Raw genomic sequence first — 15,009 nt, 5'->3', positions numbered from 1 at the left:
GAAACGGCATCGGAAATGCAGTAAGCTGCAGTAACCAACGAAAATTCCAGCTAGCACCAAGTAACTTTTCCCTTCCGTACCATGTGGCTTTCTAACTTTCGCTGATAACTAGCGGCAACGTTGCCTACGTCCAACCCAAGCATAACAAACGCTTGCACCCTTTGCCGAGAACTGGGAAGCTTGCCCAACTTCAATTGCAATGTTTACCTTCCGCTGAAACCTGGGCATTCATGGCGGACTGCTGTAACGATAAAGAGGACACCTCCATCGCTTCCGGTAATGACCATCCTCATGCTAGAAGGAACCATCGCTCTGCTATCGGTGGTACCGAAGCAATAGTTTTGTGCGTGGTTTGGTATAATATGACAACGTTCAGAAGCGACCACAGTCGACACAAAATCAGTGCGTTGTGTTGCTCTGTTTACACAATACTCACAGGCCAAAGAGGCGGGACTCCAGTATGATGAACCAGACACACGACCCCAACACACCAAACATCCAGTGTCGTTTAACGAACGTGCGCATGCCAAGCTACGGCCAAAACAGGCCTCACTTGCCGTCTGGACCAAACTCGCATTGTCTCGCAGACCGGATGTTTTGAGTGAGACTAAAGCTGGTCTAGGGGCCCGGTCTCGATTTTACAGGACCTCGAAAGTTAGCCAAACCAAGTGTAAACTCACGCCAGTGTATGCGATTCCAGCAGGGGGGCTAACGTCGTTGACAGTTCGACCTTCGTTTAACCGAGCTAACATGGTCGGTGGTTTCGGAGACCGCCGCAAGGAGGGTAGGCGGAAGGACATCACCAGCACTTCACTACCCAGAAAAGGTCGTCCTGTGCAATGCAGCAGCAGCTAGAGAAAACGGCAAAGTTTTGTATACAATTTAAACACTTCATCCCTTTCCATGCTTTTCACGCCAGGGACTTTAGTTTCGATGGGGTCACAGGATGTTAAAAGTACCGCCACCATTGCACATTCAGAGCGCACTTGTAATGGACGAATGGACGGCGGAGGAAGAACCTGGTTTCCTGTGCACCATACAGTGTGCAAGGTTAAACTATTCGAGTGAATGGAGCAAACTTTTACCACGATTTGGCGGATCTCTCGAAGCCATTCCTTTCCGACGGTTCCGATCGTCTTCCCTTCGCTCACCGTTAATCCGTGGACCGACAACCCGGTTGTCCCGCAATATTCACAACTCGTTCGAAAAGTTGCATTATGGAATATAAATATTGCATCCCAAACTATCAAGCAAACAACTATCATCTGCTGTCATTCTGGTTTTGCTAAGCGTTTGCAATGGAATTCTTTCGTGTGACAATCCATTACCATGTTACGTAATTTGTTCGGTACAACATCAAAGAAACTGTTGTAGATTTTTTTTCATACATTAGATCTGTCAGTGTCCAAACTCTTTTTGGGGAAATAGTGAACGAGCATGAATAGTGCCATCCGATGCCTAACTTCTAGTACAAATTCTCATTCTCTTATGTAAAGCAGCATATTTATTGACTTGGCTCAATTGCTTGTCCTGCTATATCCGGCTTAGATTACTCAATTATTTACTTACTTTCTGGCGGACGCATCGGCGTCATCACTCCATCTCAATTTGGACCTACCACGCCTCCTCTATCTATGTGGACGACTTCAAAGAGCTTTACGGGCTGAGTCGTCCGGTGTCATTCTCATGACGTGAACAGCCCACCGGAACATGGCGAGTCTAATCCGCAGTACGACAGCGCCGTACAGCTCATAGAGCTGGTCATTGTAGCGGCACCACCATTGTCTTTCCGCACATACGGGACAAAAATTCTTACGAGCATCTTCCTCTCGAACGCGGATAAGAGAGAGTTTCGTCAATTTTGGACAAAGTCCATGTCTCAGAAGCATACCTAAACCAACCCACGATCAATAGTGTAAAAATTCTGTTATTGCACACTATTCATTATTTTATAAATTCTACTATACAACAACATTCATACAGAAAAAAAATACAAAAATATACAATATTCTGTTGATAGAAAATACATTTTTTGTTTAAAAAAAACATTAAAAAGAAAACATTTTTTTTAGCATTATGTTCAGCAATCCTCCCTGTAGCCTTCGGTCCATATTTCAGCACCACGACTATTAACTTCGTTGCATAAATTTCCATTTGAAAGAGAAACTTTTAAAGTACGTGGCAAAAATTAGACCACAAGCAATCAAATAAGCTTAAGAAACATATTTACCACGTACCTCCGGGGTCAAAGTTCTGCACCTGAGCTAAAGGTTTACAAAAAGGAGTTTACAAAACATTAACACAAGAACTTCTCAAATGTGCGAGACCAAACGACGTCTTTTTTGTGTTGGGACGCAACTTCTTCACACAACGACAACAACAACAACAAAAAGTTTATCCGCAATAAGCTAAAAATTAGCACCCCTTCACAGTTCCGTGCACCGTTGACCGTGAGATGCCACGAAGTGAGTGCACGGAACAACGCTGATCTCGAAAGGATTAGGGACAGAGCGCGCATTTGTTGGTTGGATGACCGGAGATGATGCCGGATGATGGTTCCGATGACGGGCGATGAGCGAAAGTGACGTGACGTGGCAATCAACTACCTGCAGGGGATTTGTGCTTGCAAGGTGTGAAGCATTCCACCCGCGAAGAATGATGTCATCAAGCCGCACAACACATTTGCGCTTGTTTAGCGGTTCTGATCTCGCTTACCTCGTTCCATCCACATACCTTCAGGTTAAAATTTCGGGTTTTCGTTTGTGAAACATAACGAAAAAAAACCCTAGATAAAAGGAAAAGATGTTTCCCAGGATCTCTGCGACACATTTCCCTTTCTGGAGGGTTGCAACAAAACAAAAACTCCACAATTTGTGTTCGAAAAGGAAAAATGTGCCTTTCGCTCTTCATCTCGCAAAGATAAAAGCCATCGCGACGTGCACATCCCTAATGGGTTAAAATCATTACAAACAGCGTGACGGAAGTTTGTCTTTAAGGAAATTCCTGCGCCACCCAAAGTCCTAAATCGGTACCTTTTTTTTTCAAATGTTGCTTAAACCAGGCTCTTTATGGTGGGGCTTCACATCGCGTTTATCACACCCGTGGTTGTTGCCCGCGCCCGTATCGCGTGGCCGTACTTCATTTTCCGTGATGTTGTTTGGGTGTTATCCACATTTTTATTTTCTCCCGAAAAAAAAACCGAAAAGTTTTAAGCTCGGTACAAGCCCATCCATACCTTATTTCGTTAAGCAGAACAAAGTAGAAAAATAAAACCTATCTCCAAGTTCAAAAAGGGAACCGCCAACGGAAAGATTAACCGGCCTATTAAGCCAAACGAGGTGAAGAATTGCTCAATTCGCAGAAAAGGAAACCCTTTTGCGCGGAGGCAGAAGGCAGCAGTTTGCCCTTCCGTACGCTGCTGGGCATCAAGAACTGAATTCCCAAGGAACTTGGAGGCAGAAGCCGAAGCAATTGCAAAGTCGTCTTAAAGAAATAAGAAGCGGCAAAAGAACACGGTTGGGACAGGGATAACACTGAAATAATACAACAAAAAAGGCACACATTCGCATACACACACACTTTTCTTGCTCATTAACATCTGCTTAGTATTCCTGCACCTGATGTCTTAAGAAACTTGACCCTTTTACCATCTACCCAAAACAACCCTTCTTCCCCCGACCGAAGACCGAAAGGGCGTTGTTCGTTTTCGAAAGTTCGTTACAAATTATGCAAAGTTACATTAGTCATTTGAGTGACTTTGAGAGTCGCGTTTTCTTGACATTAAGTCAAGGGAAGCCTACCTGCTTGACACCACTCAACCACATGACGCATTACTGACTCTCCATTCGCTTCACACAACCTGCTGAATCAGGTGCAAACGGTGTTTTATGTGAGATTTTTCCCCATCATATCATATAAACACGTTACTTCCCATTGCACGTACATCCTTCGATCAGGTGAGTGACAGTTTGCAGTGAAAGAAAATCAAAACATACGGCCAAACACAGAAAGGGAAGACGGATTTTTGTTTTAACAACGCTCAGCGGGTTGTTACTCATCCAGTAAAGTTGCCATCAACATGTTAAACGTGAACCAAAATAAAAAAAAAACAACCACTGTTCTCAAAATAGCTCCACCAGGTACGCAAAAGATAAGCGCCTCAGTTCGCTGCACCTTTCACTGCCATTTCCGTCCAAAATGGATGACCGTGTCCTTGTCACACGGATTGCCGCAGCTCGCATCAACTGTCAACGCGAGAATGGGGATGGAATACAAAACGTACATAACGCAGGTGAGCTAAGAATGGTACGATTCATTCACAAAAGCTGCTGCGTTGTAGGTAATTCACGCACGATGTGACTCATATTTGTTAGTATCTTGATGAGGAAGCACTTAAACTGGTTTCTTTTTAACGTCACCAAGTGTAGAACGACAGGTAACCGTGTGCCGTGATGTGTTTGCCAAATATCAGGGAGAGCCTCAGTTCGAATCTCGTTAGTGCTTTTAAATGACAGTGCAAACGTGGGTATAGATTTGTCAACTTTCCACCCACTTGTACGGCATCTTTCAGTGAGGAGAAGATAGCATACATTAATCCTCCTGCTGCACCTTTAAACCATATTTGTTTGCTTTTTGCTTGCAGAAAAAAGTACTTCCACTTGATATATAGCAGTCATCACCGAAGGACCTTACTAAACCGTCCCCTAAGAAGCAACCCAACATCCGAAACACCGAACGGAGACAGGAAAGGATGGACGTAATCAACCTGTTGCCCGGATGTTGCGATCCTTTCCACTGACCAACGAGTTGTTCGCCTCTTCAATGGCTTAGCCTGCACCCTCTTCGCGTCATGCTTCAGATGGTAAAGAATAACGCGTGACACGAAGCATCGGGATGCGAATGGCAAAGGATGGATGGATACCGTGAGAACATTACAGCAAAAAAAAAAGGGAACCACACCTTACACCGGTAGCAAAAGGGTGATCCGGGACCGAAAGGATCCGTCCCTAGCTTGGGGTTATGCACACAACAGGTGGCGGTGTTGTTGGCTTCTCTGACAGACAGGGTGAGCACATAAAATGGATACGATCGTCCTGACAAGGGAAAATATAAAATATTACATAAAAAAGCGTCATATAGTGGATTCATTTGAGGCAAGAATTTTTTTATACACACAAAACCCAAGATATCAATTTATGACCAACGACAGATTGTGTTGCGCATAAAAAGTTTAGCGTGAATAAAAGTGAATAAATTCAAGAATCTTACTTCAGGTGTAAGAAAAGTTTAATTAAAACATTTACATATGCTTTAAACAAAATAAAAATTAACTTCAGAAAAATCAGCTAAGGAAATAAATCCAACTTGGAAGCCGAAATCATGACATCATACGTTAAAAATCTATGGCAAACGATTTTTTTCCTGCATAAGCTTATCTTTCCCATTTTCTATTGATATTTGGCACGGCACGTCAATTGAAGTCAGAATGTGTTTCGGGCGGAATGCGAATAAATGTCTGTGTACATGAAATAACGCAGAATATCATCTTCAACGTACCGTGACGTAAAAGCGCATACATACAGCTTCAAAATTGAGGTTTTTTTTTTGTTGGTGTGGTCTCTTCCCGAGTTTGATGTGACGAGTGTGGAGCAAATTCCCTAGACTACGGGGAAACCAAATAAACAACAGCTTCGCAACGCACTGGATGGAGAAGATGGGACCAGTGGGAATGGCTTTTTCGTCATTTTCATAAAATGCTACGTCAAGTACAGATCGTTTGACGAAAAAGCATTATTATCGTAAAATTATATGCTCGAGTCGATTATTCATATGGTAAAATATTAATTGATTTTGTATATGTAAATGTTGACATGTAAATAAAAATGGCATAAATATTGTTACTAATGTCCCCTTTAATCTTTCGATTAATTTGATTCAGTCAATTTCGTCGTGCTAGACGTTCGGTCATGTTAGACGAGACATTGTCGTTATCCAATAAGCGGATGTTCGTGAGGAAGGATTTCTGACCAAGCTTCACGCGAGTTGGTCGATGAAGTTAATGTTGTTCCCCATTTGCACAGCAAATTATACTCGCCAGGCTCCGATGGACCGGTCATGTCATCAGAATGGCACCGAACAACTCAGCCAGTAAAGTCCTTTTAGGTCGTCTATATGATCGGAGGGGGCGTGGTTGGCCCGAACTGAGTACAAATGATGGCATTGATGCATCCGCCACAAAAATCCAGGATAATTAATTGACTGACGACGGCGACTCCCTAATTGGGAGCCCCAATAAGTAAGTTTCTCTCTCTCTTTGTCTTTTCTCTTATTGGCGTAACGATCTTCTGCTCATCATGGCTGCCATTTCTGGCTTACTAAACATAAGTTTACCACGTAGCCAGACAATCAGTCCTTGCTACAGAGGATTGGTTCGGATGGGATTTTGGACCGGTCCTATCGGGTGAAGACCGGCGCAGCTACGAATACACTACCAGCCGCCCCAATAGGTAAGTACGTAGATGTTTGTCGGCAAAATCTCTTTGATAAGTAACGAAAGTTCTTCCCAACTATTTCCTAACAAGTTTCATGTAATAGAAAATTGCATTAATACTTATTGAACAAATAATTATTTTCAACAATTGATAAATTGATTTCTTAAATAAAAGCAAAATCAACAAACATAGAGGGAAACAAGATATGAGCCAACAGACAGATAAATGCCTTCCTTTCTCTTTTTTACACACTTCGAACACTTCAAACAAACAAATATTCTTGTATGTTCTTGGCATGCTTGATTGAACATACTTTTGGTTCATCCCTCTCCATCTCATTGCATATCACTCACACCAAACCGTTTTTGGTTAAAAATCGTTATAATGTAGAGATTCAAAAAATGCCAAAATCGACGCTCGATGGATGTCGATGACTCAACAACGGGTGTCGGGCAAAAGAAGGCATTGCAAGAGAAACAGGTTAAAGAAGATACCGAGAATAAGTACGGTCACAAAAACGGGACACAACGCAAACCGGAGGAAGCAAACATGACCAGATGAGGGAAGCGAGATGGTACAAACGGAAAGCAAGTAGAAGCACACCATAAAATGTACAAACGGCCTGCGAAACGGGATGGCAAAATGGGAATAACATGGAAGCACACACACAGAAATGCCCTCTGAAGAGACAGCATGAAATCATGCGATGATAGGAATGTTGTTATGGTAACGCGCACACACACACATACACATGCGTGCTGAACATGGCAGACTGGGGGTGATCAGAGGAGGCTTATTTTTAAAACGATTGTCCTGAAAACTTACCTTCCACATTTCCTCCGGCTGGCGGGTGCGTCCCACCACAGACCGACTGTACCGGCAACTCCATGGTGGCGGTATTTTCGATCGGTTGTAATGGATTCTTCTGGCACACTGGCAAATGCGTGATCGGGATCAGCTTCTTATCGGTTAGCACGGAATCACCTGCCCCACCTCCAACGCCACCACCACTCGACATTATGCTGACCTTCTCATGCAGCGATAGTGATTCTTTCATCGTTCTGTTATGAGATGCGTAAGTTGATGGTAATGTTGCCGGTTGGTAAAGAACGGCAAAAACCACAATTCTTCCGGCGGGTCAGTTCACTTATCCCACAAGTCTCACAAAATTGCAATTAAAACCGGTGATTCTTGATCTCTTCTTTCCTGGCTTACTAGATTCGTTTTGTTTCACTCTGTTTTTTTAGCAGAAATTGAACGTTGATCTCTTCAGGAATTTATGGACGAGAATCAATTACTCTCGATCATTCGCGAACAAAGAGACAGAGCATTTGTTATGCGCAAGACACAGCATTAAAACGGCATGCTTTTAAATTATGATGCTGAACTAGTACTGCTGCTTGCATACAAATACACAACACACACCTTCAAAACAGTTCAATCACACACACACGCACTTGTACTGTGGCGCCCCTATTTCCGAGAGGCTCGGTGAGGCTTATGTTGCGCGCGCGGTCGCGTTTCCTTTCTTCCTTTTTCCACACCCCTGGGTACAACCACACACACACACGTACACAATAAAGCCTTTCCAGAAACAGGTTTGACTACCTCGGAAAAACTGTACACGCTACGTTTGCGGGAAGTAAAATCGAACACTTGTTTGAACAATTATTCAATACCTCTCAGCCGCTTTATCACTTTTACCACAATGAACAAACACATTACTCGCACACCGCCTCTGTATGCCCTCTGTAAAGGAAGCCCTACTACGACCGGGCACGCACTTACGCGCTTCTCACCTGCGGGAGCCTACTTTTGCACGCACACCCAAAATCAAAGCAAACCACGGCACACTGGTGAAGCAAAAACTACATACAGACGATGCCTTCGCGTGGAAAACTGCATCGTATTGGGATTTTCACGAGACTTTTCTTTGAATTCACATTCGCAACGCCGTACCGGAGATCACCCGCGATCGTGCGCGACGCACTCTACGAAAGCAATTGTGTCGTCTCTGCCGTGCGTCGTTCCGGCTTTACGGTTGTTTTTTGAAAGTGACAGCTGGATGCGCACAACGTGTTGTTAAGCGGACAAGAAATGAGTGTGGTAATATTTTTTTATACAATAAGATTGCTGGAAACTATGAAAATATGAGGGCAAATTAACATAAAAAATATAGAATTCTTTAGCAATGTTTAAAGCACGAGGCATGTTGTTCGTGTTTCTTTATATGATTGATAAAGAAGGGGTTTTTTTTATTTTTACATTAACATTAACCACTGTGAAATTGCTCTAGTACTGCACAACTGACAGTCTATACAGCAGTGCTGCCAGCGGTACTTGGCTTCGAGTTTGAAATAACGGCTGAATCGGTTTTTCTCTAAAAACCTAACGGAATGAGGATGATTTCATTTTTTGAAAAGGATAATTTTGTTCTCATTGATTAAATTGAAATGTTAAGAAAAGCTTCATTGTGTCTATTTTATGCATATTTATCCAGTTTTTCGCACAATAGGAGAATAAAGAAAATAGTAAAATGAATCAAATTTCACTGCGACGATGCTCCATTGAATAGTCTATGAGTTAGAATAAGAATGGTTAAAATTGGTTTATTGTGAGTATTCATTCGACAAAAACAAATAAACAAACGCAAGAAATCGATTAATATCACATATTGAAGTTGAACTGATACAAACTCTCCTTTTTTTGGTTAAAACTTACATAAACGTATGCATTCCCCCACATTCAATCCATCCGCTGATAGCTGCCCATAATTCCACGCGCACAGTACAAAAATGGTGACATGGCGGCGAACAGTAATCCACCACCCAGCCACGGTCGGTGTACAATCCACGCAATCGAAACAATCACCAGTGCGACCGAAATTGACAACATAACATTGGTCGAAAGCGTAAAATGGGTATCGGGAAAGAACATTCGCATAAACCGATGCTCCCTGGCAAGGTGTTGCATTATCGTCGCACTGCAAATCGTGGCGAAAAACAACAACACCCACCCGATGAACCGTATGCCCCAGGTGGCTTGCCGCTGTTGTTGGTGCTCTAGGCGGAAGATTTCGTGGAGTTTGTGTTCTCCCGGTTCGAGCAGAAGTACTTTGCGAAAGTGAGTTGATTCGTACGGTACTATCTTGCCATTCTCCAGCTTACCCACTACGGTTACGTATGACCCTTCGAGACCGGCGTACGCAAACTGTATCCGTATGTCGCCGATTTCCGGATTCCATATGTCGTTGCAATGATAGTAAAGTCCCGCATGCATCCTAACCGATGGATCTTCGGGACGCGTGTCAGATGTAACTTCTTGGAAGGTTTTGAAACGTTCCTTTGCTACGGTGCCCAACTCGTATGGCCCAACATGAACATGCTCGGAGAGGTGTACCGTGGAGTCGATGGGAAATGACGTAGGATTATGATGACCGGTGCGTATGTAGAAACTGCGAGAGTCTATTAAATTATCGCGCCACTCTCTGCTGTAAAAGTAGGAACGATCTTCGATTTCAATAGTGGCCACGGATTCTCCAAAGCGATTTTCACTATAAGTAAAAGTGATCACATTAGAACATTTCTTGAAATACTGTATCGCATGTAAGCTTACACCGATTCCTCGACCCACTGGTACATCTGTACGCGTCGTTTCAGCTTCACCGCTTGCACCTGGATGTTGTAATCGGGTTCCGTTAGCGGTTCTCCCGTCGATAGCGCTCCAGTCAGGTGAATTAAGCGCCCTTCGTATTGCTTTTCGTACGGCATATCGGCACTCACTGTGATTGCATCGTTGAGGGCTTCGTCCAACGATAGAAGAATGCGTATGGTACGACCCTGCCGGGGGATGAAGTGTAGGTCATTTGGTGCACAACGTGCAATCGAATCAGATGCGTTCAGACTTACCTCGTTCCAAATGAGAACAATCGATCCGACCAGCAACAGTACTGCTCCAAACAGTGTGGTTACCCAGCAAGATTTAAGGGCCTCCGTAAACCTCATTTCAGGAAGACTATTTTTGTGTACAAACCCAGCCGTTTCCAAACTACAGCTTCGCGTTCAAGGCGTTATCGTAACAATTTTCACCGGCCCGTTGTTTATTTTCGTTTCCTTCCGAGCACAAATGACACTTCATGTTGACAGCGGTCGAATGCTATAAAGTAGTGGCACAGTCGTACATGTGACGGTAATAATTTGATGATAATGAAAAGATTTTTTAAAATTACGAATTGGTCTTCATAGTGTACAATCGAAAACAGTTCAATAAAAGAAATGATCGAAATCATTGTTTTATGTTGCATTCCTTGTATCAGAATACAAGTAATATCGATTCTATTGCTCTAATCGTTGATTGAGCATGGAAAGATGTTTAGCGGCGGTAATGCTTTGGTAGAATTATTGAAAGGTTTTGAGAACAATGATAGATTCACAATTGTAAGACAGTTACGCCACCCGCAGTTATTGAAAGCAATTGAAAAGTACAGAAGATAATCTTGTTTTCCTTTTTCTAACGTCTTTTTTTTTTCAAAACCACTAATCGAAAAGGCTTTTTTTTGAAGTTATGACCTGTTGTTGATCTTCCATAGTGCCAAAAAATTGAATCTCTTTTTCTTGTCATAGCATAGAGGTAAAACGGGACCACAATACTGGTGGTTTTATAAAATGTACCGAATATTTGTATGGAGTTGCTTTGAAATTATTGCTAAATCTAAACAAAATGACCTTTTTACTGTCCATAATTTATCAAAATTTCGAGTAAACAGTGTTTTTTACTGATATTATTGACTGAAGCAACTACCTAAACATTATAGAAGGATTGTGTTTTTTTAATCGCACAGCAAATCTTTTATCTTAAGCAGAATTTACACGTTATCCAACGTTGAGGCATACAGCATAGTCTACTGTCCGATTATGCAAAGACCATAGTCCCAACTGTTTGTTCTACATCTCACTCACTCTCACGCTTTCCGGCGCTCGGTTTCACATTCCCTCAACTATGGGCTGGCAACGCTGGCAATCCGGCCATTGCATCACTGCACATAATGCGAAAAAAGGCCTATTGGTGCTATAGTTCAGCGAAAAAGGTGAACCGGGTCGGAGGTGTATTCTCGCGCTCGCGCTCCGGCGACTATTCTGCGTGTGCTTTAACGGTGTGTGCGCTAAACCCACCAGTAAACAGTTTCGGAACACTCTTCGTGACCGTGCGGTGAACGGATTGCAACCCGGGTGGAGGTCCAAGAAACGTGCGGCCGGAAGGTGAAATATCTTGAAGGTTGTTGCGAACGTACAGTACGCACGGACGCACTGTCGGGCACACCGTCTATTTGTTGGAATTGATTGATACGTGTCCTAATAAACAACAAGTGCAAAAAAGTAACAACACAGCCGCAGACGGTTTTGTTTGCGGGTTACTCTAGCAAATTGTGATGAACTTCACCATGTTGAGTGCTTTAAAAAAAGATTAATTAGCAAAGTAGCGAAACAAGAACCTAAGAGAACATGTGGGCGACAAAATTATCTTTGCCGGCAAATTTGCTTAAACACCTTCTGGCAGCGTGTTTGTAAGTTGATGCATGAGAGTAAAAAGAATACTTCAGTAGGTGCAATATGAAGCTAAAACTGCATCTAGCAAGCTGTGTCTGATGCTGATGGATGCTGGAGGCTGTGGGATGATGGAGTATAGAAACGAGAGCAATAACAGCAACGAAAAAAGGAAAAGAAAAACGTCATCTTCATCAGCTGATGCTGCACAAGTGGTTCTCGTATAGGTGCGCAGCTTCAATGCACTGTGCAGTAAGGGCTGCTGCTCTTGCGTCGGTAGTGGTGTTGTGTTGTAGAGAGGATGATTGAGTTCAAGATTTCGCTGTTCGGTTTATCAGTGTGTCTCCATGGCAGTGCAGTTCAGGCCAAAGATTACTTTGATTTGCCAGTGCTGACTAGATTGATGTTGTTTCTGATATGTCGAGTTACTTTTCTTAAGATTTCCAGCTTTGTTGTTTGCATTGTTTTAATATTCTTCTATGTTTTATTCAATTAATCTGTTGTTTCATTTAACCGCAATTAGCATGAACAAAATAAAACAACAAATCACCTTCTTCAAATGGTAGTGCTTGTAGGGGAAAAAAATTCAAAAAAGTGTTACAATTACCTTCCCTATACACAAGGCAAGGAAAAAGGGTCCATTGCAGTGTGTAATTCTGTGTGATTTGGAGGCGTCTATCTGTGGTTGTTAGTTCAGTTAGTGTTGTGTTCTGTTTCGATAAAGTGTGCAGTGTGTGCGTAAGTGTTGTGTGTGTGTGATAAGCATTCCGCTACCCCACCGTCACCAACCCCTTCTTTACCACATGAAGTTCTAAAGCAAGTGTTGTGAGAAAGTAAAATCTGTAGGTGAGGTCTGTAGGTGAGCAAAAAGTGCATAGAAGTGAGAGGTAAAATAAAAAAAAAGTGTGAAACATCCTGGTGGTTGGAAATATGTGCCGATCGCATGGATTACGAAGCTATAGCCACTGTACACCGATGTCTACCGCCATGATACTGCGCCTTACCGTCGTGTGTCTGGCACTGGCCGTCACCCTAGCCAATGGATCCTCGGTACCGTCAACCTGGTCCCGGGTGCACCGGACGGCCCGGGACACTATGGGCGGTGGTGGTGGTGAGCGGGAACAGCCACCCCACGTCAGCGCGCTCATGTCCTGCGAGCGTATCAACAACTTTTTCTCCTCCATCAATGTAACCGTCAGCCCGGCAAATCAAGGTAGGCTAAAAATAAGGACAGACACATCGCAATATCCCAAAAAGCAACGCGTAATACGCCTACAAGTAGGCACTCCGCATTACATTGGAGTGCTATTTTATCAACTTTAGTTCCCAACAGCAGCCATTGCTCTGAATGGCGATCGATCGGAAATTCTATTTCCACGGGGTTTATTTTCTTTTTTCGCATACAACCCCTGTTCCTTGGTTATGTCGTGCGGGCAGTGCATTTGCGAGTGTTTTTTTAAAGGGAAGAAGCTTGATTTCCCCGTGTAAGGAAAATCGCTTCCCCGAGAGTTTGGGCGATTTCCGGGAAACTCTTTAACCCTCTGTGAGTGTGTGTGATTTTTTTGTTACTGTAACGGTAATGCGATGAGGGGGAAATATGGAAGCGGATATGACTCATACTTTCTTTCTCGCTACTCCTTTTCACAACTCAACAGTGCGGGGCCGTGTGCGGTTGGGTAAGCTTGTTCGGAGCCCTTAAGAATGTTTCCCGCTGTTGATGGCTAATGTTTTAACAGCATGAAAAACTGCAATCATAAACTATGCCGAGGAAAGAACGAAAATGTTCCTCGAATCAGGATATGAATCACATTATGTTTTCGATCAAATTTTTGATACACTAAAAACTTAATTTACTGGAAAGTGTTCGTTCTGCGTGAAATGTGAAATGGAAACGGTTGTTTGTTTTAATGTGAATAATTTGCAACCTTTAACCTCGCGTTTCACATGTTAGTTGCAAACCGGCTCGACACTGTGCTTCATTACGATTACGGCGAACAAAGTGTCAAATTTGCACGTTTTTGATCGATTGCGTGACACCGGGGAACGACAGTCACGAGCGTAACCTAACGAAATCCCAACAAATCTCAACACGGGTAAAATGGAATGAAATGGAAAAGCCCTCTCCGCTCTCCGTCTTTCCATTATGGCTTCGTGCTGGTCGCACTGGATGATTGATATTGCAAAAGAACCCTGATTTTGTTTTATATTTTATTTAACGTTCCCCAATTTGTTTGAAGATCCCTCGTCCTTTTTGTTGGACTTAACTAATTCACGGTTGCAATTGGCCCCGTTGTAGCTTTGCTTCTTCATAAAATAAAAGGGGGAAAAGGGCTTCAAGTGTCAATTCCGAGCAATTCTTCTCCTTTACACTCCTTACAATTGATTGCCGTCACCCGTTGCCTGTTGGAATGTTTGGCACGGGGAATGTCTTTTAAAAAGTTTCCGCCATTTCGACGTTTCAGTGTATCGTTTTAGAAGCGGGGTTTAAATTGGAATTAAATGGCGTTCGGATTTTTATTATTAACAATAAGTGTCGTGTTTAATAGAGCGTGTAGGGTGCTGACAGGATTTGATTTATCCAAGGTGTTTAGCATTAAAAATTGGTGAATGGAGGTCACGCTTTTTCAAGTAAATGTTGCTAATCTTTTTTTATTGTCTTATTATTATGTTAAGTACAAGCTAGAGGACCTTTTATTAATTTCCTCACATTTTTAATAATTAAAATACTTGAGAGTAAAAACATACTAGAAGATATACTATCATCATATTCAAAAATATTTGTTTCAATTGAATATATGAAGAATTGGGAATTGCTGTTAAAATTTTTACATTAATAGATAATCAACGAAGTACCAGCCCGAAGGATAAACTTATCGCCATTTTATTTTTATTCAAATTGAGTGTGACATTGTCGAATCACATTTAATAATTTTTTTAGATTTTTGGATGTTACCAAATTTACAAATGAAGTATTT

General features: G+C 42.5%; 3 protein-coding genes across 3 annotated transcripts in view; 1 reads left to right on the top strand and 2 right to left on the bottom strand.

The window, feature by feature from the left end:
• The window catches only part of LOC128716208 (protein ECT2), a 63,359-nt gene extending 55,811 nt beyond the window's left edge, over positions 1–7,548 (bottom strand). The window contains exon 1 of the mRNA XM_053811127.1: positions 7,317–7,548. Coding sequence (XP_053667102.1) covers positions 7,317–7,548 — 232 coding nt within the window. The remainder of the gene's footprint in view (positions 1–7,316) is intronic.
• Positions 7,549–9,236: 1,688 nt separating this feature from the next.
• Positions 9,237–10,495, bottom strand: LOC128714513 (transmembrane protein 43 homolog). The gene is made up of 3 exons (XM_053809387.1): positions 10,400–10,495; positions 10,107–10,330; positions 9,237–10,044 (listed from the first exon to the last, which is right to left on the bottom strand). The coding sequence occupies exons 1-3, from the start codon at positions 10,493–10,495 to the stop codon at positions 9,237–9,239; spliced, it is 1,128 nt and encodes a 375-aa protein (XP_053665362.1).
• A 2,469-nt stretch (positions 10,496–12,964) lies between these two features.
• LOC128713991 (division abnormally delayed protein) overlaps positions 12,965–15,009 on the top strand; it is a 115,462-nt gene continuing 113,417 nt past the window's right edge. Inside the window, exon 1 of the mRNA XM_053808865.1 lies at positions 12,965–13,247. Within this exon, the coding sequence (XP_053664840.1) occupies positions 12,965–13,247 (283 nt within the window). The remainder of the gene's footprint in view (positions 13,248–15,009) is intronic.

This window comes from Anopheles marshallii, chromosome 3 (assembly GCF_943734725.1).
Source record: "Anopheles marshallii chromosome 3, idAnoMarsDA_429_01, whole genome shotgun sequence".
Taxonomy (NCBI): domain Eukaryota; kingdom Metazoa; phylum Arthropoda; class Insecta; order Diptera; family Culicidae; genus Anopheles; species Anopheles marshallii.
The sequence above is the reverse complement of the archived record's forward strand: the minus strand, read 5'-3'. Positions and strand labels throughout refer to the sequence as shown.